Source organism: Lethenteron reissneri, chromosome 60 (genome assembly GCF_015708825.2).
Source record: "Lethenteron reissneri isolate LAM-NWPU_2019-01 chromosome 60, ASM1570882v1, whole genome shotgun sequence".
NCBI classification, from domain to species: Eukaryota; Metazoa; Chordata; class Hyperoartia; order Petromyzontiformes; family Petromyzontidae; genus Lethenteron; species Lethenteron reissneri.
The window spans coordinates 4582182-4606703 of NC_083838.1; the positions used below are offsets into that span (position 1 = coordinate 4582182).

The window sequence follows — 24522 nt, forward strand, 5'->3', positions numbered from 1 at the left end:
TGTGTGGGGGGTCGTGTGTGTGTGGGGGGTGGTGTGAGTGTGGTGGGTGTGTGGTGAGTGTGTGGTGCGTGTGGTGGGTGGTGTGGTGTGTGGTGGGGGGTGTGAGTGTGGAGGGTGTGTGGTGAGTGGTGTGGGTGGTGCGTGTGTGGTGGGGGGTGTGAGTGTGGGGGGTGGTGTGAGTGTGGTGGGTATGGTGGGTGGTGTGAGTGGGGGGTGGGGGGTGTGAGTGTGGAGGGTGTGTGGTGAGTGGTGTGTGGGGGGTCGTGTGTGTGTGGGGGGTGGTGCGTGTGGTGTGAGTGTGGTGGGTGGTGTGTGTGGTGGGTATGGTGGGTGGTGTGAGTGGGGGGTGGGGGGTGTGAGTGTGGAGGGTGTGTGGTGAGTGGTGTGTGGGGGGTCGTGTGTGTGTGGGGGGTGGTGCGTGTGGTGTGAGTGTGGTGGGTGGCGTGTGTGGTGGGTGGTGTGGTGTGTGGTGGGTGGTGCGTGAGTAGTGGGTGGTGCGTGTGTGGTGGGTGTGTGGTGGGTGGTGCGTGTGTGGTGGGTGGCGCGTGTGTGGTGGGTGGTGCGTGTGGTTTGTGGTGCGTGAGTGGTGGGTGTGTAGTGGGTGGTGTGGTGGTGCGTGTGTGGTGGGTGGTGCGTGTGTGGTGGGTGTGTGGTGGGTGGTGGTGTGTGGGGGGTGGTGCGTGTGTGGTGGGTATGTGGTGGGTGTGTGGTGGGTGGTGCGTGTGGTGTGTGGTGTGAGTGTGGTGGGTGGTGCGTGTGGTGGGTGGTGCGTGTGGTGGGTGGTGTGAGTGTGGTGGGTGGTGCGTGAGTGGTGGGTGGTGTGAGTGTGGTGGGTGGTGTGAGTGTGGTGGGTGGTGCGTGTGTGGTGGGTGGTGCGTGTGGTGGGTGGTGCGTGTGTGGTGTGTGGTGTGAGTGTGGTGGGTGGTGTGAGTGTGGTGGGTGGTGTGAGTGTGGTGGGTGGTGCATGAGTGGTGGGTGCTAACCTCCGATTAGCACGTCCGGCTACGTACGCTTTGCGAAAGAAGTCAAACGTACGGTACGGTACCACGTTACGTATCGACGTAACCACTGCCGCCACCGCCGCAGCGGATGGATCGTGGCCACCGACGACGTGGCAGTTTTGTTGCCAGATAAAAGGGTAAAAAACAATTATCATATTTTTTACTGGCAAATGAGGTTCCAATGGTGAAAATGCTTTTACCCCGAGCTCTCATACTCTGATGGTGCATTGTCTTTGAGTTGTGCGCCTTTTGGCGTCATCTGGTCCAACACCATGTGAGACTAGGCTCTAAAGAAAGCTGTCTCGGGTGTGGACCAATCAACTTCAAGGACAGTGCAGACATTATCAGAGTTGTGTTTTTTCTTTGCATTCCGACCGCAGGTATTGTGGTCTATGCAAACATGACTCCTTGTGAAAAAAAGGTGTCAGTTTTGTTGCCAGATAGAAGGGTAAAAAACCAATTATCGACGACGTGGCTACCTGTTCGTAGATCTCGATGGCCTTCAGGTACTGCTCCAGCTGCGCCGCGTATGCCGCTACCTTTAGCAGACACTTGTTGGCCGTACTGTGGGGGGCACAGGGGGCAGAGGATAGGTCACGGGGGGGGGGGCCTTGCAGTTGCCCCTCGTTAACGGCATGTGGTCAGTCGCGTCAGCCAGGCAGAGGGGGACGGAGATATGATTGGGGCGCCACAGTGGCGAGATGTTAACTGCCTCGCCTGGTATACAGGAGGTCGTGGGTTCGATCCCGACCCTGACGCCTGTTGTATATTTGGAGTTTGCGTCTCTCTCTCATCATCATCACAATGGCTAGGAGATATTAACTACCTCGCCTGGTGTGCAGGAGGTTGTGGGTTCGATCCCGACCCTGACGCCTGTTGTATATTTGGAGTTTGCGTCTCTCTCTCATCATCATCACAATGGCTAGGAGATTTTAACTACCTCGCCTGGTATACAGGAGGTCGTTGGTTCGATCCCCGACCCTGACGCCTATTGCATATTTGGAGTTTGTGATGTCTCTCTCATCATCATCACGGTGGCTAGGAGATGTTAACTACCTCGCCTGGTATACAGGAGGTCGTTGGTTCGATCCCCGATCCTGACGCCTGCTGTATATTTGGGGTTTCCGTGTCTCTCTTCCCCTGGTCGCGTGGATTTTTTCCCAGGTCCTCCGGTTTTTCCCTCCAAATTTAGAATCAACGTCACGCGTTTAGAGCATTTGACTGCTATAAATGTCCATGTGATGATAAGCCACTTCGTTGAGCCGTCATTTGCGGCCAGGTCGCTTCTGAAAAAGAGCTACATAGATTAGTAGGCCTTAACTGGTAAAATAGAAAATAGGTAAGAGTAAAACCGATTAGAGCCAGGTCTTTGCGATTGGTGGTTCGTCAAGACGGCAATCGGTGTTGATGGTGATTTGACCACAAGCCACTTTGTGACACGCTGGTCAGTCAGCGAGCCGGTAGGATGAGAGGGTGGTGGTGATTATGAGAGGGTGGTGTTGGTGATGATGATGAGAGGGTGATGGTGGTGATGATGAGAGGGTGGTGGTGATGAGAGGGTGGTGGTGATGATGAGAGGGTGGTGGTAATGAGAGGGTGGTGGTGATGATGAGAGAGTGGTGGTGATGATGATGAGAGGGTGGTAGTGATGATGATGTGGTGGTGATGATGATGATGATGAAAGGATGGTGGTGATAATAACGAGAGGGAGGTGGTAATGAAAGGGTGGTGGTGATGATAGGGTGGTGGTGATGATGAGGGGGGTGTTGGTGATGATGACAGAGAAAGAAAAAAGATAAACGCAGAGCGAACAGGGGCAATATGCATGGAGGAGCAGCGTCTGTTTTCACAGTGAGCGGGGGGGGCGGGAGGGGGGATTCAGTGATGGTGTGGCAACACATGGGTCACGTGATTTACGGGAGGCATCAGCCGCTTCCGACAGAGTCACCTGTTTGCCTCCTCCCCTCTGTAGAAGTCCGCCGCTTGCTCGTAATGGGCCATCGACTGCGTGGAGAGGGAAACGCAGCCATCATTGACGTCTCAATTTACCGCCGCAGCCGTTCATTTCATGCCACATATACGGCAGCGTTCTTCGCTGATTTTCAGGGAGGGGAGGGGGGAAGGTGGACACTTTAACCGATAAGACATCGTCATTCTAGATTTGAAGCTTTCGCGACTGCAAGGATTCATACTCTTAGGCTTTTTCGGTAAAGTCACGTAGGTAAAAATAATAATAAAAATAAAATAATAGAAATAATATTAGAAATAAAATGATAAATCACTATCATAATTGTATTTCTATTATTATTTGGATTATTTTATTTTTACATCATTAGACCTCCTTTGCCAGTAGATGCTCACCCCGAGCCCTCGTTACTTTGATAGTACCGCTGTCTTTGAGCTGTACGCCTTTTGGCGTCCTCTGGTCGAGCACCAATTGGGTCGAGGCTCAAAAGAAAGCCGTCCCTTGGTGTGGACCAATCGGTTTCAAGGACAATGCATATATTATCAGAGTGTGGTTTTTGTATGCATTTTGACTGCAAGTATTGTGGTTAATGCAGACGTGAATCCTTGTAAAAAGGTTTCAGTTTTGTTGCCAGAAAAAAGGGGAAAAACCCTATCATTACATCGCCAAGACTGCTTTACGAGGCGCCGGTGAGCCGTTACGCTGCACCGGTGTAAACGCTGATACGTCCGTTTAGAAAAAAGCGGCAGACACAATCAATGGATCTGATCTCCCCCTTCCCTCCTGAAACTCGAGCCTCCGACATTTGAAATGTATAGCTGGCTCCGTGTTAACACAGCTTAAGTTTAAAGGTCACACCGTGTTAAGTTGAGAGTGAAATTACATCTTCTTGGTCCTTTCGGTAAAGTCACGTAGAATGGAAATAATAAAGTAATAAAAATAAAACGATAGCTCAACTAAGTAGCTTATCATCATCATCACGTGGACATTTAAAGCAGCAGCCAAACACTCTAAACACGCGACGTTGATTCTACATGTGGAGGGGAAAACCGGAGGAGCCGGGGAAAAGTTCATGTGACTACGAGGAGAGAGAGAGACACGCAAACTCCAAATGTACAGCAGGCGTCAGGGTCAGGATCGAACCCACGAACTCCTGTACACCAAGCGAGGTAGTTAACATCTTACTACCGTGGTAAGCAAGTCACTAAATACGAATGAACACATTCCTGCGGAGGGAGCTGGTAGGAACGTTGGGTTGCTCAGTCAATGGCCTGCAGGGTCAACGGCGGCGTGGTGTATTCCGCAAATATGCCCGACTGTGAGGGCGGGCACAAGCCGGCGTGAGTAGGTTAAACGTTGAGTTTTATAAGGGCACAACGGGGTGACCAGCCCCTCCCCAACCAGCCCCACCCCTCCCACCCCACCCAGCCCCTCCCCACCCAGCCCCTCCCCACCCTCCCCACCCTCCCCTCCCCACCAAGCCCCTCCCTCCCCACCCAGCCCCTTCCTACACGATGGACGGACGGACACAATAATCCCCTGTGGGATGGTGGAACCAGTGGGTTCCTACCAGTATAATGTAATTATTTATGTAAGTCCACTTTATCAAGATTAGGCAAGGCAGCAAAAACTACGACAAAACTGTTCCCAGACCACACAAAGATCACACAGGTGATGCTCAACGTTACAAATCACATCTGAACATGTGACTAGTCTTCTGCTTCAGATGGACTTGGTCGCGCTGAGAGGGGGCGACTCACTCGCACGCCATGCTTACCTTCTCAACGTCCACCAACTCGCTCTCGTGAATTTCTGCAATGGTCATGTGGTGCTTGGCGGCGATTGTGAATCGACCCTGTGCACACAAACAAAGACAAAGATCCCCCGTGTAGCTTTAACAGACTGTTGGGCCAAGTGCTGTTAGCGAGTAGCACCTGTGAAGGCCGACACGTCACACGAGGGGGTGGGTGGCCAGCACCACGCCCGGCCGCCTTTGTCTCCCCAGTGGCGATGTTTATACAGTGCACCAGGTACTCATTTGAGGCCGAGTCGACCTAGGGGAGGCCCAGGACTGGTTCAGATAATCGTCACTGGTGTTGACCGTGAGTGGGAATCAAACCCAGAGCGCCAGGTTCATAGCGCAGTGCGCTAACCGCTGCACTACCGCTCCCCATACACACGCACCACCACCACCATCATTAATGATGTAAAAAAAGAATAGGGTTTTACCCTTTCTGGCAATAAAACAGGAGTTGTGTTAAGATGTTCAAACACCAAAATAGATTAAAACCTTTTGCAAGGCATAAAGTCTGCATCAACCACACATACTTGTGGCAAACAAACACGTGTCCATGATAATAATATTGTTACGTTCTAGATTTGAAGCTTTCGTGACTGCAATGATTAATATTTTTAGGTTTTTTCGGTAAAGTCACGTAGGTAAAAAATTTAAATTAATAAAAGTCAAATTAAAATAAAATAAAAATCACGACGTTTCGGAGGCAACACAAGCTTCCGTCTTCAGGTGGAACCGTCACAGCACGATAGCTGTATCAAGTAATAATTTTAATTTTATTTTTATTTTACTTTTATTAATTAACATTTTTTACCTACGTGACTTTACCGAAAAAACCTAAGAATATATTGTTACGTGATTGTCTTCTAAACTGATTGGTCTACGCCAGAGATAAAGTCTTCTTCACGGTCTCGTCTCACCAGTGTCAGTAGAACCAGAGAGAACGCCAATAGGCGAACAGCACAAAGAGAATTCAAGTATTGGCACACTTATAGGTCGTGTTGAGCAATTATAACACATTCCTGCGGAGGGAGCTGGTAGGAACGTTGGGTTGCTCGGTCAGTGGCCAGGCTCAACGGCGGCGTGGTGTATTCCGCAAATATGCCCGACTGTGAGGGCGGGCACAAGCCGGCGTGAGTAGGTTAAACGTTGAGTTTTATAAGGGCATCACGGGGTGACCAGCCCGTCCCCACCCAACCCCACCCCTCCCACCCCCCACCCAGCCCCACCCTCCCCACCCAGCCCCTCCCCACCCCTCCCATTTTTGGATGCACGACCGACGGACACAATAATCCCCTGTGGGCTGGTGTAACTAGGAGGTTCCTACCAGTATCATCATCAAGTATCATCATCGTCAACATAGCCTCACTCACTTCAAGACACGCATCGACTCTTTATCTACGACACCTTTGATAGTGCTGTTTGTTGCTGGCCGCCTGGTGCCGAGTCTTTGGGCCTAACTGTGCTCAGCAACTTTGATAAAAACAAAACAAAACTAAAGCCCATCGAGATCACGGAGGCGACGTGAAATCCGCCGTTCGTTTAAGGAAAATATGTCAATTTATATCTTTCGAATTTTGAGTGAATAGTGATTGTTAAATATGGACTTCGCGATATGACTTCTTTCGGGGCGTCACGGTGTCAAGATGTCAACTACCTCGCCTGGTATACAGGAGGCCGTGGGTTTCGATCCCGACCCTTTTTCAAAAACGACCTGGCCACAAATGAGAGCTCAACGAAGTAGCTTACCATGTGGAAATATTTCTCAGCCAAATACTTCCAAACGCGTGTTTCTAAATGTGGAGGGGAAATCGGGAGGACCCGGAGGAAAAATCCACGCGACCACTGGGATAACACGCAAACTCCAAATATACAGCCTTCAGAGTCGGGATCGAACCGACGACCTCCTGTATACCAGGCGAGGTAGTTAACATATCGCCAGCATGATACGCCCCAGGATCTATTGAAGAAAGTCTGACACTGCCGATGAGACACTGCGTGTTGAAACCCGTGCAGAATGTGCTTGCATCTGAATCAATGCTGCCGAAATGATATACTCCCAGAAGGCCGTGCAGCTAATGGGCTGTGTAAGACATTATTTAATTTCACGTGTAGAGACGGGTGTGTGACCGGAGAGACATACCGTCCACTTATTAATTTTGCTACATTCTAACGACGTTCTAAGTAGGGCTATAACGCCAGGAAGACGGATGCAATGCTGCACTCCCAGAAGGCAGTGCGCGCAGCTGATGGGCTGTGTAAGACGTCATTGAAGAAAAAAAATGTACGCGGAGAGAAAGATGTGTGACGAGGGAGGGAGGGAGATGGCCATGTAGGCACGTACCATGTCGGTGAAGATCTCAATGGCCCGGGTGAGGCAGTTGATTGCCTCTGAACAGTCATCAAAAGGAGAAAATCACGGATTGGAATCACACACAAAGACAAAGATCCCCCCCCCCACCCCCGTGTAGCCTTAATAGACTGTAGTAATAGGTTTTTACCCTTTCAACTGGTACAAAAACTGACACCTTTATGCAAAGGCATCATGTTTGCAATAACCACAACACAAGCAGTCAAAATGCAAACAAAAATAAACAACTCTGATGATGATAATGTATGCACTGTCCTTGAAGTTGATTGGTCCACACCCGAGACAACTTTCCTTAGAGCCTAGTCTCCATTGGTGTTGGACCAGATGAGGCCAAAAGGCGTACTCAACACCAATGGAGACTGGGCTCTAAGGAAAGTTGTCTCGGGTGTGGACCAATCAACTTCAAGGACAGTGCATACATTATCATCATCAGAGTTGTTTATTTTTGTTTGCATTTTGACTGCTTGTGTTGTGGTTATTGCAAACATGATGCCTTTGCATAAAGGTGTCAGTTTTTGTACCAGTTGAAAGGGTAAAAACCTATTACTATATTTTGCCACTGGTAAAGGAGACGTCTCATAACCTTAACAGACTGTTGGGGCAAGTGCTGTTAGCAAGCACCGCCTATGAAGGCCGGTACGGCACACGAGGGGGCGGGTGGCCAGCACCACGCCCGGCCGCCATTGTCTCCCCAGTGGCGATGTTTACACACCACACCAGTTACTCATTTGAGGCTGAGTCGACCTAATCGTCACCGGTGTTGGCCGTGAGCGGGAATCGAACTCGGGTCGCCTGGTTCGTAACGTAGCGTAGCGCTAACCGATGCGCTACCACCCCCCACGATATACTATACACACAGTACCATGCACACAGTATTATAAACACAGCACTATATACTGTATACAAAACTGCTGTGTATAAATACTTTACACAGTGCCACACACAGTGGCTATACGAGGGGATCTTTGTCTTTGGCCCTGTGTATAGTATTGTGTATAGTATTGTGTATAGTATTGTGTGTATAGCGTTGCTTGTGTAGTGTTGTGTGTAGTGTTGCGTGTATAGTGTTGTGTGTATAATATTGTGTATAATATTGTGTGTAGTATTGTGTATAGTATTGTGTATAGTATTGTGTGTATAGTATTGTGTATAGTAGTACTCGGTGTGTAGTTGTGTGTGGTATTGAGTGCTTCAAGTGCCGGTGCAGTTTGTTTAACCGAGTTAGAACTCGCAGAGACCAGCGGATGATTTCTCATTTGAAAGCGTGACCTGGGTCACAAAAAAATAACAAAACTCAAAATAAAGTCCAGCGCAGCAATGAAGCGGTGCCGCAGGAGAAATCGAAAACACTGCACAAACACTCAATCAGCGTTCAGTATTCCCTGCAGCGTAGCTCGTCACAGGCAGATTATTATTATTTTTAGACTGATCTCGGTACAGCGACAATTAAAAAGAAGTTTACATTAAACAGATATAGGGCGATTCCTGCACTATAAAAAAAAATATTTTATTTCACCAGGTAAAGTCCACTAAGCTGCATAGCTCTTTTTCAGAAGTGACCTGACCACAACTCACAGCCCAACGAAGTGGCTTATCACGTGGAAATGTACAGCAGCAGCCAAATCCTCTAAACGCGTGTTTCTAAACGCGGAGAGAAAAACCCGCAGGGCCCGGAGAAAAATCCACGCGACCACGGGGAGAGAGAGAGAGAGTGCAAACGCAAACTCCAAATATACAGCTGGCGGAAGGGTCGAACCCACGACCTCTTGCACAGCAGGCGAGGGAGTTAACATCTCGCCACCGCAGCGCCCCAAGTATGTATATGTGAAGAGACGAGGTTACGTGGTGCTACGAGCACACGTGTGTCTGTACGTGCTTAACGTGTGGATTGCTACGTGGTGCTGTGTGTGTGCGTGCGTACGGTGTGGATCGCGACGTGGTGCTGTGTGCGTGCGTACTGTGTGGGGCGCGACGTGGTGCTGTGTGCGTGCGTACCTTACATGCGTGCATGCGTATCGTGTGGATCGCACCGTGATGCTGTGTGCGTGCGTACCATGTGGATCGGCCTTCTTGTAGGCATTGCCCGCATCCACGTAGCTCACAGCCGCGTCGTGTTTGTTCTGCATCTGTAGGTGCAGGCGTGCGGCGTGGCAGAACGCATCGCCAGCCCCTAGGCACAACAAAGGCACAGGTCCCCCGAATAGCCTTCATAAACTGTTGGGGCAAGTGCTGTTAGCGGGGCAGTGCCTATGAAGGCCGACACGGCGCACGAGAGGGTGGGTGGCCAGCACCATGCCCAGTCGCCTTTGTCTCCCGAGTGGCGATGTTTATGCACTCAAATTTAAGGCCTAGTCGACCAAGCACATATGAACATACATGTGCGTAAATCCTTACATCTTTACATGTATACAAATACATATCCTTACATACATACATACAGCGACATATTTATACACAATCACACACATTTAAAGGCTCGCTGGAAGGTCACGGGACAAACTCAAGTGCCATGGGTTGACCAAGATGGCTGGCAGATGCGCCACCTGTGCTCCCCCCTGTGTCTCACTGCTGTGTTTTAGGCGGCCGGCGCTCCGCTCGTTGTTGTGAGCGTCACTCCTCTGCCCTCCGTTGTTGTTGGAGGGCGACTGCCTCCAACTGCCCAGTAGCAGCAGCGTCCTTCACGAGCCTCATCCTCCACAGAGGCCGATCTCGACACCGCTGGTACCAGTCATCTGCACGTCCAATGAGCTCCACAACCTCCCATATCACATCAGCGAGTCTCCTCTATCCTTTGCCATGCCCGTGTAGCCCCCTCTAATCCGGCCAAACAGAAGCCGCTCGGGCGTGCGTTGGCCTGGGAATGCGGGCCACGTGCCCCGGCCAACGCAGCCTCGCCTGCGAGAGGACCTCGCGTTGACCTGCAAGTGCAGCTTTCGAATGTCGATGGGGCATCGTACTGGTACGGGGCAGCCCCGCTGTGCGAATGCGGGGAGCCAGGAGACCACGGCGCACATCGTCTCTGGCCGTGAAGCAGAGGTCGCAAACGGGTTTTGATTCCTTACCACTACCCGGCCGCACCAGGGTCGCAAACGGGTACCCATACCCTACCCGTACCCGGCCAGGTACGGGTAGGGTACGGGTATCGGGTACCCGATTGCAACCTCTGGGATGAAGCCATGTTGCAGGCGCAGGTGGGTTGATTCTAGGAACTTGAATTGTGAGAAGAGACAAGACGTTGGGAAATGAGTGACAAACGGTTACTCACCAGTGACTCACGGTCTACCCGTACCCGGCCGCACCAGGGTCGCAAACGGGTACGGGTAGCCGGGTATCAGGTAGGGTACGGGTATCGGGTACCCGATTGCGACCTCTGCCGTGAAATCTGCCACGGCGTGCCAGGCCGACTGGTTGCCCTGCACGTGGCAGAGGAGGAGGCTGTAGCATGCCTCTGTGGCTACAATACATGGGCTGCCATTCACTCACAATATAACATCGACGAAACACAAGTTATTTAATGATAAAAAAACATTGTGTATCTGGTGCTCTAACTGTATGACAGTCACGTGTAAATGCATTCGCGAAGTAAATAAATAAAAAGTAGACCGTCTAAGCCTCACTCACCGCTCCAGTTTTTAGCCATCTTGAACGAGTTGGCGGCACGCGTGTAAATCTCGCACGCTTCTGCGAGTCTTGCCGGTCCCCTGCCAGACACACACGCACGGGAAACACGCACGGGAAACCCTCCGCTCAACGCTCCGCTCAAGGCTCCGCTCAACGCTCCGTTCAACACTGATTTTTATTTTAAGTGGCTTATCAACGTGGAATGTATCGAAACCAAATACTCTAAGCAAATGTTTATAAACGTGGAGGGGAAAACCAGATGACCCGGAGAAAAATCCACACGACCACGGGGAGAACATGGAAACTCCAAACATACAGCAGGCGTCACGGTCGGGATCAAACCCACGACCTCCTGTATACCAGGCGAGGTAGTTAACATCTCCTAGCCACCGTGATGAGAGAGAGACACGCAAACTCCAAATATACAGCAGGCAGCAGGGTCGAGATCGAACCCACGACCTTCCTGTGCACGATGCGAGGTCGTTAACATCTCGTGACTCCACTCAACACTCCAATGAACTCCCCACGTGATCTGCTGCATTGCTGTTCTTATCCACATCGAAGATTACCTCTTGAAAGCCGGCTTCATCGTCTCAGTGAGCTCATCATCATCATCAGCCACGGTCCATTCACTGCTGGATTAAGGCCTCCCCACAACAAAGGCCGACCTCGTGAGCAGGTCCCCCCCCAGGACCAGTTCAGATACCACTCACCACCGATGTTATCCGTGGGCCAGGAATCGAACTCAGGATTTCGCTTTAGCGAGGTGCTCTCACTACTGCACACAGCTGCTGCTCCTCCCCAATGACTCATACACTGTACATAACCCCATGACCATCATCTGTAAGATTATAAGATACACCCCCCAACTTTTGCTTTAAAATAGTGAAGGAAGAGTGATTTCTTGCACACATGGGATTTGCAGCATTGATTGCCCGTCTTCTGTGTACGGCTCTGCAGAGCCAGCCGTGTAAATTCCATTCATACGACGGTGGGCGAATCTATCCACGTGGCATGCACGCACCGTTGACTTCTCCACAATGTGGTGCTCAATTTATCGACCCCAGAGAGGGTGATGATGGGCTGAGTCAACCTGCAAACTAGGATTTGAATTCGCAATTTCCGATTGCTGCGACCCACTCGCTCTTCCCGTTTGAGCGATTTTTAAAATATGGGGGGAAGGAAATGCGTGACTTATCAGAGTCTGTTTATCCTGGAGGAAATCCGATGAGCTGTCAGGCTCTTTTCACACCGATGTCCAGTCGGGGCGGGTCATGAAGTTACAACAACAAACAATACGACAGGAGCGCAAAGCATAGAAAAGGAATACTCTTTGGTTCTTTCGGTAAGGCACGTCGGTAGAAATAAAGCAAAATTAATCAAAATAAATGTGATTTATTCCCGTTTCCCCTGCGAGCGATGTGATTTATTTTGTTTTATTTCTACCCACGTGACTTTACCGAAAGAACCAAAGAGTATGGATTCCTGCAGTCACGAAAGCTTCAAATCAAGATTATAGAAAAGGTAAATCACGTAAAAAATATATATATAAATAACACTAAACAATTGTTTTTATCTGACCATGTAAAGCCCACTAATCTATAAGCTTCTTTTTCAGAAGCGACCTGGCCACAAATGATAGCTCAACGAAGCGCATCATCATCATCACCACGTGAAAATATATCGCAGCGGCCAAATACTCCAAATAATCTATTCCGGAGAATACGGCAAATGTCACAATGAACCCGTGCAAATCCGCGGTGTGTGCGTGGGTTGTAGAGGTCGCATCACTCAGACGAGCGGCGTAATTATAGCACGAGATCCCGTTTCCCCTGCGAGCAATGTCCTACCCATTATTAAACCCGAGAAGCTGCGGCCCCGACCACCCCCGCAGAGATTCACGTGAAGAGCCGCGGGATTTGAGATGGCACTGGCTTGAACAAAAAAAAAGAACACGACGAACCGGGTAGAACGGAAACGGCTGCACCACCGGGTGCACGGCGGGGCAACGGCGTAGCTATCGAGGGTGCAGGCGGTGCAACTGCACCGGTGAGCCAGGGGCTGGAAGGGGCCCAGGTGTTGGGCTATGAAGAGGGGAGACTCAAATGCGTAACATGAAAGCCACAGACTAACATAGCGCCTCTATATTTGCACAGAAGCTATAGACTAAGGCGAGGACCCAGTGGCGTAGATATCGAGGGTGCAGGCGGTGCAACTGCCCCGTGGAACCAGGGGCTGGAAGGGGCCCAGGTGTTGGGCTACCAAGAGGGGAGACTCAAATGCTTAACATGAAACCCACAGACTAACATAGCGCCTCTAGATTTGCACAGAAGCTATAGACTAAGGCGAGGACCCAGTGGCGTAGATATCGAGGGTGCAGGCGGTGCAACTGCACCGTGGAACCAGGGGCTGGAAGGGGCTCAGCTGTTGGGCTACGAAGAGGGGAGACTCAAATGCTTAACATGAAAGCCACAGACTAACATAGCACCTCTAGATTTGCACAGAAGCTATAGACTAAGGCGAGGACCCAGTGGTGTAGATATCGAGGGTGCAGGCGGTGCAACTGCACCGGAACCCGTAGATTCGAGGGGCTCAGGCGCCGGGCTACGTAGAGATGGAAAAAATTAGAGGGGGGGTGGGGTCCCAATTTATTCCTGGCACCAGGGCCCACAGTGGCCCACGTATAGATCGAACGGATTCTTCAATGACGTTTCTTTAAAAGGAAAATTATATAACAGGGAACGTTTTGGACAACAGTGCTTCTTCACGTAACACACCGATTCACCATCAACACGGCGCAACCACACAATGCCGTGCACTGGCACAGCGTACACTGGCACAACAACACACACTGACACACTCTGACACACACTGACACACACACTGACACACACACACTGACACACTGACACACACACTCTGACTGACACGCACACACTGACACGCACACACACGCAGACACACTGACACACACACACTGACACGCACACACTGACACACACACACGCAGACACACTGACACACACACACTGACACACACACACTGACACACACACACTGACATATACGCGCGCTAACCGCTGCGCCACCACTCCCCGGGCCGACCGAGACGCACACGCTGACACCACGCCGAGACCACGGTCACCACGGTCACCGCGGCCTTTGTGAGACGCCACCGACCCAAAAAGGCCTCCGAGGAAGCTCTGCGCCCCCTTCACTTTCTTGTCGGCCTCCGCCATGAGCTGAGCTCCGTCCTGCTGCTTAGAGGCGGCATCCATCACGGAGGCGAGGAAGAGGAGGAGGAGAGGTGGAGGTGAGGAGGTGGACGAGGTGGACGAGGTAGGCGGCTGCAGGACAGACAAACGGGATTATATTTTAACACAAACTCAAAACGTGGTTTCAGCCGCGTGCGTCGCACGCCCATTGAAGCCTTTCAAGCCGGGGCCCGAGGAGGCGGCATGGATACCGTGCAGGAGAAACTTCTAAAGTGCACGGGGGGGGGGGGGGGGGGGGGGGAACGCCAGAGCCACACTGCCGATTTGTTCTCGTCAGCTCATTAGCATAGCTCATTCTGTTCATGAGCTCAGTAGCATATCTCGTTCTGTTCATGAGCTCAGTAGCATATCTCGTTCTGTTCATGAGTTCATTAGCATAGCTCGTTCTGTTCATGAGCTCATTAGCATAGCTCGTTCTGTTCATGAGCTCATTAGCATAGCTCGTTCTGTTCATGAGCTCATTAGCATAGCTCGTTCTGTTCATGAGCTCATTAGCATAGCTCGTTCTGTTCATGAGCTCAGTAGCATAGCACGTTCTGTTCATGAGCGCATTAGCATAGCTCGTTCTGTTCATGAGCTCATTTGCATAGCTCGTTCTGTTCATGAGCTCATTAGCATATCTTGTTCTGTTCATGAGCTCAGTAGCATAGCTCGTTCTGTTCATGAGCTCAGTAGCATAGCACGTTCTGTTCATGAGCGCATTAGCATAGCTCGTTCTGTTCATAAGCTCATTAGCATATCTCGTTCTGTTCATGAGCTCATTAGCATAGCGCGTTCTGTTCATGAGCTCATTAGCATATCTCGTTCTGTTCATGAGCTCATTCGCATAGCTCGTTCTGTTCATGAGCTCAGTAGCATAGCTCGTTCTGTTCATGAGCTCATTCGCATAGCTCGTTCTGTTCATGAGCTCAGTAGCATAGCTCGTTCTGTTCATGAGCTCAGTAGCATAGCTCGTTCTGTTCATGAGCTCAGTAGCATATCTCGTTCTGTTCATGAGCTCAGTAGCATAGCTCGTTCTGTTCATGAGCTCATTCGCATAGCTCGTTCTGTTCATGAGCTCAGTAGCATATCTCGTTCTGTTCATGAGCTCAGTAGCATATCTCGTTCTGTTCATGAGCTCAGTAGCATAGCTCGTTCTGTTCATGAGCTCAGTAGCATAGCTCGTTCTGTTCATGAGCTCAGTAGCATAGCTCGTTCTGTTCATGAGCTCAGTAGCATAGCTCGTTCTGTTCATGAGCTCAGTAGCATAGCTCGTTCTGTTCATGAGCTCAGTAGCATATCTCGTTCTGTTCATGAGCTCAGTAGCATATCTCGTTCTGCTCATTAGCATATCTCGTTCTGCTCATTAGCTCATTAGCATATCTCGTTCTGTTCATGGGCTCATTAGCATAGCTTGTTCTGTTCATTAGCTCATTTGCATATCTCGTTCTGCTCATTAGCATATCTCGTTCTGCTCATTAGCATATCTCGCTCTGATAATTAGCATATCTCGTTCTGATCATTAGCATATCTCGTTCTGTTCATTAGCATATCTCGTTCTGTTCATTAGCATATCTCGTTCTGTTCATTAGCTCATTTGCATATCTCGCTCTGGTCATTAGCATATCTCGCTCTGCTCATTAGCATATCTCGCTCTGCTCATTAGCATATCTCGCTCTGCTCATTAACATATCTCGTTCTGCTCATTGGCATATCTCGCTCTGCTCATTAGCATATCTCGCTCTGCTCATTAGCATATCTCGCTCTGCTCATTAGCATATCTCGCTCTGCTCATTAGCTCATTAGCATATCTCGCTCTGCTCATTAGCATATCTCGCTCTGCTCATTAGCATATCTCGCTCTGCCCATTAGCATATCTCGCTCTGCTCATTAGCATATCTCGTTCTGCTCATTAGCATATCTCGTTCTGCTCATTAGCATATCTCGCTCTGCTCATTAGCATATCTCGCTCTGCTCATTAGCATATCTCGCTCTGCTCATTAGCATATCTCGTTCTGCTCATTAGCATATCTCGCTCTGCTCATTAGCATATCTCGCTCTGCTCATTAGCATATCTCGCTCTGCTCATTAGCATATCTCGCTCTGCTCATTAGCATATCTCGCTCTGCTCATTAGCTGATGAGCTCATCAGCAACTCCCCAACCGCCCCAACCGCCGCGCAAACCCGGCGATTCGATTCCGCTAGTCGCGCAAAGCCGCGAATCGCGCGGCGCGTTCAGTCCTCCGCGCGTGATCGGCAAGTCCCGAGCGCGACGAACCGCCCTCAGAGTCGCTTCCCTCCCCGCCCCAAGGGAGCATCAACTCGCCCACCCACTCACCCCCAGCCCCTCACGGCCGCCGCGTCTTCACAGCGCCGCAATTGGCGTAGCGATTCACTCGCTGTCGATTCGCGCAAATCGATTCCGACTTCACCGCAGCCTTTTGGCAAACAGCGGTTCGATTCGATTTCAAGGGCGAACGGTTGGAGGAATCGATTCGCGCCGTTGAAATTTTGATATCGCCTCACGTACAATGACGATGATGATGATTGATGGGAGAGACGCGGTGAATGGCGCTGATGATGATGATGTTGTTGTTGTTACTTCACTGATGCTGCTGCTGCTGCTGTCCGCTCGCGCAGACGATGCTGCTGATGCTGCTGCCGATGTCGCTCCGCTCCGTATGGACCGCGCAGCTCCGCCCCGCGATGACGTCACTGCGCTAAAAAACAATGCTGCGGGATGACGTCATCTCGTCGCCCGGCGATACATGACGTCATTCGTCGCAATTGACAATTACCACTGTTAATTGAACCGCCTGTGGAATGACGTCATTGCCGTATTCCTTCGCCCACACCCCCTTTCCCCGCAGACATTGCTTCTACGGTACATGACGTCATTCCCGCTGCGTGACGCAATAACCGAAGACTTTACAATTATGACGCCAAAGTCACGTAGAAGGGAAATAATAAAAATAAAACATTATAAAACTGTCACGACGTTTCTATTGCAACGCAAGCAATCATCATCAGGTGTGAAAAACACAATTTATGTGGTTTTGCAATCGAAACGTCGTGAGAATATTATTTTTTATTTTCATTCTTTTATTATTTCCCTTCTACGTGACTTTACCGAAAGATCCAGTCACGAAAAAACTTTAAATCAAAATTATGACGCCGTCGATGTTATCATGAGGGTGACCAAATACAGCAACGTCAAATTGCGTTACTCGCTACAATGACGTCGACGTTCCTTTGTGACGTCATCGCCGACGTGCGCCACACTTAGGGGCCATCCATAAATGACGTCACGCGATTTTGGACGATTTTTGATCGCCCCCCTCGTCATAAAGTGTCAGACCTCCCCTCAGATATGACGTCATAAAGCTCTGCCCCCCCCCCCCCAAAACATAAAACATGCTTCAAATGGCTTTCAACTATTGTCATTGTAGTGCGTATTTAATGTGGCGCTGCACTCTGATGTTGTAGTTGAAAACATTATTTTAAAGTCTATTTATTTAAGTAGAACGTGTTGTCTATATTTATTTAAAGTTGCGCATTTTGATGTGACGTCACATTTCTCACCCCCCCCCCCCCTCGTCACACATCGTCACAAATGTCTGACCCCCCACCCCCCTAGATGCGTGACGTCATTTATGGACGGCCCCTTATTCGATATCCATATCGAACGCCTCAGGTCACGAGGCGCTCTGTAACAGTGTGTGTGTAAACAAAATGAAATGTAACAAAGATAAAGTTAATCAGAAATCACAACTTTTATTTATCCTGTAGAAATCCGATGAGCAATGAAGCTCTTTCCCCCCCCCCCCCCCCCACCGGGAAACCCGAAAACGCGGTGGCGCTCTCCAGAGGTCGCAAACGGGTTTTGATTCCCTACCCGTACCCGTACCCAGCCGCACCAGGGTCGCAATCGGGTACCCGTACCCGGCCGTACACGGGTACCTGATTGCGACCTCTGGGATGAAGCCACGTTGCAGGCGCGGGTGGGTTGATTCTAGGAACTTGAATTGTGAGAAGAGACAAGACGTTGGGAAATGAGTGACAAACGGTGACTCACCAGTGACTCACGGCCTACCCGTACCCGTACCCGGCCGCACCAGGGTCGCAAACGGGTACCCGTATCTGGCTGGGTAGCCGGGTATCGGGTAAGGTACGGGTATCGGGTACCCGGTTGCGACCTCTGGCGCTCTCACACTCCGTAGCGCTCGGCCAGGAAGTCTACGACGGCGGCGGTGCTGGACAGCGAGTTGAAGGAGAGGCGGTCGGCTCGCGAGGCCAGGCGCTCCATCATGAACACGAGGTGCTGGTGCAGGCAGCAGAAGGGGACGCCAAGCGCCAGCGCCGAGTCCAGCCAGTCCCGGACGCACGCCAGCGGGGTGTCGGGGAAGCCGGCGAACAGCGCGGGGTTGGTCAGCAGGCCACGAGCCACCATCACTCCTGAACCGCAGCAGAGGCAAAGGCAGAGGTAGTGGCAAAGATCACCCCATACTCTTTGGTTCTTTCCGTGTAGCCTTAACAGACTGCTGGGGCAAGTGTTGTTAGTGAGCACCTATGAAGGCCGGCACAGCACACGAGGGGGTGGGTGGCCAGCACCACGCCCGGCCGCCTTTGACTCCCCAGTGGCGATGCTCACACATCACCCCAGGTACTCATTTGAGGCTGAGACGACCTAGGGGAGGCCCAGGACTGGTTCAGATAATCGTCACCGGTGTTGACCGTGAGTGGGAATCGAACCCGGGTTGCCAGGTTCGTAGCGCAGCGCGCCAACCGCTACACTACCGCTCCCCACACACACACACGCACACACACACACGCACACACACACACGCACACACACGCACACACGCACACACACACACGCACACACACGCACACCACACACGCACACACGCACACACACACGCACACACACGCACACACACACGCACACACGCACACACGCACACACACGCACGCCCGATTCGTCCATCCGACCGTGCGTGTTGAGGACTGACCAAAAACGAAACTTTATTTTACCAAGGTAAGGCCCCACTGAGCTATACAGCTGTTCTCTTTCTTTTCTAGAAGCAATCTGGCCATCACAAGTGATAGCTCAACGATGTGGCTCATAGCGTGGAAATGTACAGCAGCCAAATACTCTTTACCCAGTGGCAAACACACCTCTGATTCTTACGATTCTCATTCCCCCCCCCCCCCCCCCGTCTCTCACCGCTGGCGCCCGTGTCCTCGGCGAGCCGCCGCGCCTCCTCGTCGGTGCGCACGTCCCCGTTGGCGACGACGGGCACGGAGAGCGCGTCGCTCACGGCTCGCACGGCGTCCCTCCTCACCGGCTGGTGGCGCTCCTGGGCGGTGCGGCCGTGCACCGTCACGAAGGACAGCCCCACCGCCTCGGCACGCCGGCACAGCTCCACGGTGCGGCCCACGTCCTCGTGCACCCTGGTGGGGGGGTGGGGGGGGTGGGGGGGGGTGGGGGGGGGGGGGTGGCGTGGGGGGGGGGCGTGGGGGGGGGTTAGAGTCCGGACACGGGTCGCGTCGCTCGAACACGCAACGACGGCCTAGCTGCCGGGTCGTGCGAGGGAGGAAGAGGAGGTGGTGGGAAGGGGAGGTGGAGGGGGGGCAGGAGGTGGAGGGGGGGGAGGGGGGGTAGGAGGAGGAGGGGGGATGGAGGAGGGAGGGGAGGATGGGGAGGGGGGAGGAGGTGGAAGGGGGGAGGAGGAGGTAGGAGGGGGGGGTAGGAGGAGGGAGGGTAGGAGGAGGTGGAGGAGGTGTAGGTGGAGGGGGTGGATGTGGAGGGGGGGAGGAGGGGGGGTAGGAGAGGGAGGAGGTGGAGGGGGGGGGAGGTGGAGGGGGGGAGAGGAGGGGGGGTAGGAGGAGATTTAGGAGGTGGAGAAGGTGAGGGGGGAGGAGGTGGAGGAGGAGGAATGGGGGGAGGAGGTGGAGGGGGGGGAGCTAGTAGGAGGAGGAGGCAGAGGGTGGTAGAAGAGGTTGAGGCAGGAGGTGCAAGAGCAGATGACGAAGTGGCAGGAGGAGAAGTAGGAGCTGTTGACGTTGGGTGAACGGACCGTATTTTGATGGAGACGCTGAAGTTGGGGTCGGGGATCTGCGCTCGGACTTGCCGCACCATGTCCCTGACCAGCTCGGGTTTGTCCAGGAGACACGCCCCGTAGCCCTCGGACACGGCCCAGCTGCGCACACCGCACACACAAAGACAAAGATCCCCCGCGTAGCCTTAACAGGCCGTAGGGTCAAGTGCTGTTAGCGAGCACCTACGAAGGCCGGCACGGCGCACGAGGGGGCGGGTGGCCAGCACCACGCCCGGCCGCCTTTGTCTCCCCAGTGGAGATGTTTACACACCGCACCGGGTACTCATTTGAGGCCGAGTCGACCTAGGGGGGGGGGGGCCCAGGACCGGTTCAAATAATCGTCACCGGTGTTGGCCGTGAGCGGGAATCGAACTCGGGTCGCCGGGTTCATAGCGCAGCGTAGCGCTAACCGCTGCACCACCGCTCCTCTGCACGTGTCACTTGAGTTTCACTCTTCATCGTTTCGAGACGTCTGCAAGTTGCAGGGTGGGGGGGGGAGTCCCGTTCACCACTAAATCTCGGGATGCGTAAGCGGAGAGGCGTTCATTTCATTTAGAAAGGCGTCGCGTCGTTTGCTTTTAAGGACAACGTCCATTCAGACGCTGTCTCCCCGACAGACCTGGTCTTCACCTGAGGACGGCTGCTTGCGTTGTGGCCGAAACGTCGTGAGAATTATTTTATTATGTTTTATTTTTATTATTTTATTATTTCCCTTCTACGTGACTTTACCGAAAGAACCAAGAAGATGAATCCCTGCAGTCACGAAAGCTTTAAATCGAAATTGAAGGACATTGTTAGGGGCCGTCTGTAAATGACGTCACGCGATTTTGGACGATTTTTGACCCCCCCCCCCTTCGTCACACGGCGTCACAAAAAGTCAGACCCCCCTCAAATATGACGTCACAAAGCTCTGCCCCCCCCCCCAAAAAAAAAACATGCATCAAATCGCTTTAAACGATTGTCATTGTAGTGTGTATTTAATGTGCCGCTGCACTCTGATGTTGTAGGAGAAAACATTTATTAAAAAGTCTATTTAATTAAGTAGAACGTGTTGTCTATATTTATTTAAAGTTGCGCATTTTGATGTGACGTCACATTTCTCAAAACCCCCCCTCTCGTCACACATCGTCACAAATGTCTGACCTCCACCCCTAGGTGCGTGACATAATTTCCTCCTGCACACCAGGCGAGGTAGTTAACATCTCCCAGCCACCGTTGCTCGCCGCATACATACAACGTAGCCCCACTACAGCCACCAGTTCTTACGCACGGCAACCGCCCAACCCAAGCGATATCCAGCCTCGATCCTGCCCGGCGCCTGGCCTCGTCCTTCCGAGGTCGATCCCCGACGCCGCGGGGAGAGCCGACGGAGCCGTCCCTCACCGCTGGGGGCAGCCGCAGTTGAGGTCGACGCCGTCGGCGTACGGGGTCACGGCGAGCGACGCCGCCGCGAGGTCGTAGGGGTCGTTGGCGGCAAACTGGACGATGAGCGGACGGTCAGCTGTGTGCGGACAAGCGATCGTCGTCAGCGGCGGCAGCGGTGGCGTCATCATTCGATTACAAAAATTCAAACAACTTTTGTCTAGTAGTAGGTTTTTACCCTTTCAACTGGTACAAAAACTGACACCTTTATACAAGGCATCATGTTTGCAATAACCACAACACAAGCAGTCAAAATGCAAACCAAAAGAAACAACTCTGATGATGATAATGATATGCACTGTCCTTGAAGTTGATTGGTCCACACCCGAGACAGCTTTTCTTAGAGCCTAGTCTCACATGGTGTTGGATCAGTTGACGCCAAAAGGCGCACAACTCAAACTTTTGTCTGACCTGGTTAAGGCCCCACGGAGCTGGATGGCTCGTTTTCGGGAGTGAGCTGGCGATCACAAATGAAAGCTCGACGAATTGGCTCATCATCATCATCGTCATCATCATCATCGTCATCATCATCATCGTCATCATCATCATCGTCATCATCATCATCATCGTCGTCATCATCGTCGTCACGTGGAAATTTAGAGCAGTGGCCAAATGCTCTAAACTTCCTCGACCTTCACTATGAGACCTCTTTTACCAGTGGCAAAATATAGTAGTAGGTTTTTACCCTTTTCAACTGGTACAAAACTGACACCTTTATACAAGGCATCATGTTTGCAATAACCACAACACAGGTAGCCAAAATGCAAACAAAAAGAAACAACTCTGATAATGATGTACGCCTTCTGGTGTCATCTGGTCCAACACCAATGGGGACTAGACTCTAAAGAAAGCCGTCTCGGGTGTGGACCAATCAACTTCAAGGACAGTGCATATTATTATCATTATCAGAGTTGCTTCTTTTTGTTTGCATTTTTGACTACTTGTGTTGTGGTTATTGCAAACATGATGCCTTGTATAAAGGTGTCAGTTTTGTACCAGTTTAAAAGGGTAAAAACCTACTACTACTTCCGCGACCGTTTCTGACCCGCCCCTGACTTGAAATCTGTTTTTCTTTTTAAATCCTTTATATTAAGTTCGCGTGCTTGCTTGCTTGCTTGCGTGCTTGCTTGCTTGCTTGCGTGCTTGCTTGCTTTCTTAGGACCGTGCAAATCTTTCGGTCGTTTTTTAATCCACTTCCCGTGATCCAATCGAGCTGACATTTTCCACACAGACTCGTTGTGCCAGAGAATTATTGTTCGTGAAAAAAAATTCAAAAATTTTACACTTTTTAGGCAAAAAAAAATATTTTACATATATTCAAATAGAACGCATTCATGGCTTTGGCTGAACGTCAGAGTGTAAGAGCCCAGAGCGTAACCCCTCCACAGGCCGTGGTGGAGTAGCGCAGTTGGTAGCGCCCTCGCTTCCCATGCCAAAGGTCGCGGGATCGATCCCCGCGTCTTCCACAGGCGAATATATTTTTAAATCCTTTATATTAAGTTCGCGTGCGTGCTTGCTTGCTTGCATGCTTGCTTGCTTGCTTAGGACCGTGCAAATCTTTCGGTCGTTTTTTAACCCACTTCCCGTGATCCAATCGAGCTGACATTTTCCACACAGACTCGTTGTGCGTGACAATTAATTTTCGTGAAATTTTTTTTCAAAAATTTAAAATTTCATATTAAATATTTAATTACCAATTGGTTAATACTGGCAGACAATCATCTGACCCATAGATTGCAGCCATCTCAAGCCAGAGGACGAGAGAACTCTAGCCGCCACGCATATAAAGGATTTAGAGTGAAAAACTTTGTTTTTACGGGTTATACTTATTTTAAATAGAGCTTCGCAGCTCATCGGATTTCTCCAGTCTGAATAAAGAATCCGATTCCGACCTTGACCTTTCCCGACACTGGCGAGGCCACTGCACCTCTGAATAGCACGGTTGGCTACGTACAGTACGAAAGAGGTGCAACATATACACATAGACTCACGCAGAGACGCATAGACTCACGCCGAGACCCATAGACACACACAGAGACCCATAGACTCACACAGAGACCCATAGACTCACACAGAGACCCGTAGAGTCACACAGAGACCCATAGACTCACACAGAGACGCATAGAGTCACACAGAGACCCATAGAGTCACACAGAGACCCGTAGACTCACACAGAGACCCATAGACTCACACAGAGACCCATAGACTCACACAGAGACCCATAGACTCACAGAGACCCGTAGACTCACAGAGAGACCCATAGACTCACAGAGATCCATAGACTCACACAGAGAGCTATTTCTTTAGAACGGCTTTTAGTGTTTAGTTTGCTATCCTCCCCACGCACGTCCGATTAGCGTGGTCGACTATGTACGGTGCGAAAGAAGTTCATACGTAAATACACGCACATTTGACCTCAGTTTGATACAGAGGTCGCAACCGGGTACCCGATACCCGTACCCTACCCGATACCCGGCTACCCGTACCCGGCCAGGTACGGGTACCCGTTTGCGACCCTGGTGCGGCCGGGTACGGGTACGGGTAGGCCGTGAGTCACTGGTGAGTAACCGTTTGTCACTCATTTCGGGTAGGGTACGGGTATGGGTAGGGAACGGGTACCCGTACCCATTTCAAACCCGGCCGGGTACGGGTACGGGTAAGGAATCAAAACCCGTTTGCGACCTCTGGTTTGATATAAACGCCCGACGGCTTCCCCCCCCCCCCCGGCCGCGACCCCCCCCCCCCCCCGGGCATCCCCGTGTAGACCCGCGGGGCCTCACCTGCGTTGGTGGTGAACTCGCTGTCGCGCGCACGCAGCGAGCGCGCGAAGGCGTCGGCCAGGATCATGGGCGTGAAGCAGAGGTCACAGCCGTAGCGCCGCACCAGCGAGCGGAACGCCAGCCTGGGGCCAAGCGGGGAGAGGGGTGCGTGAGAGAGCGTGGGGAGAGCAGGGGGAGAGTTTCAGTTTCATTTCATTGATTAGCTATAGC

At 51.5% G+C, this 24522-nt stretch overlaps 2 protein-coding genes across 3 annotated transcripts in view; both read right to left on the reverse strand.

The window, feature by feature from the left end:
- The window catches only part of LOC133357979 (beta-soluble NSF attachment protein-like), a 33557-nt gene extending 16372 nt beyond the window's left edge, over positions 1-17185 (reverse strand). For both annotated transcript variants that reach the window (XR_009757002.1, XM_061576229.1), the window contains exons 1-8: positions 16540-17185; positions 13935-14101; positions 10755-10834; positions 9187-9303; positions 7107-7153; positions 4745-4822; positions 2950-3005; positions 1481-1565 (exon numbers count right to left, since the gene is read on the reverse strand). Coding sequence is in view for 1 of the 2 variants with exons in the window: in XM_061576229.1 (XP_061432213.1) it covers positions 1481-1565; positions 2950-3005; positions 4745-4822; positions 7107-7153; positions 9187-9303; positions 10755-10834; positions 13935-14032 (561 nt within the window). In the remaining variant the exon portion in view is untranslated. The remainder of the gene's footprint in view (positions 1-1480; positions 1566-2949; positions 3006-4744; positions 4823-7106; positions 7154-9186; positions 9304-10754; positions 10835-13934; positions 14102-16539) is intronic.
- A 664-nt stretch (positions 17186-17849) lies between these two features.
- The window catches only part of LOC133357952 (tRNA-dihydrouridine(20a/20b) synthase [NAD(P)+]-like), a 10740-nt gene continuing 4067 nt past the window's right edge, over positions 17850-24522 (reverse strand). Inside the window, exons 2-6 of the mRNA XM_061576158.1 lie at positions 24313-24434; positions 21494-21611; positions 20090-20212; positions 19237-19463; positions 17850-18464 (exon numbers count right to left, since the gene is read on the reverse strand). Coding sequence (XP_061432142.1) covers positions 18217-18464; positions 19237-19463; positions 20090-20212; positions 21494-21611; positions 24313-24434 — 838 coding nt within the window. The 3' untranslated portion in view covers positions 17850-18216. The remainder of the gene's footprint in view (positions 18465-19236; positions 19464-20089; positions 20213-21493; positions 21612-24312; positions 24435-24522) is intronic.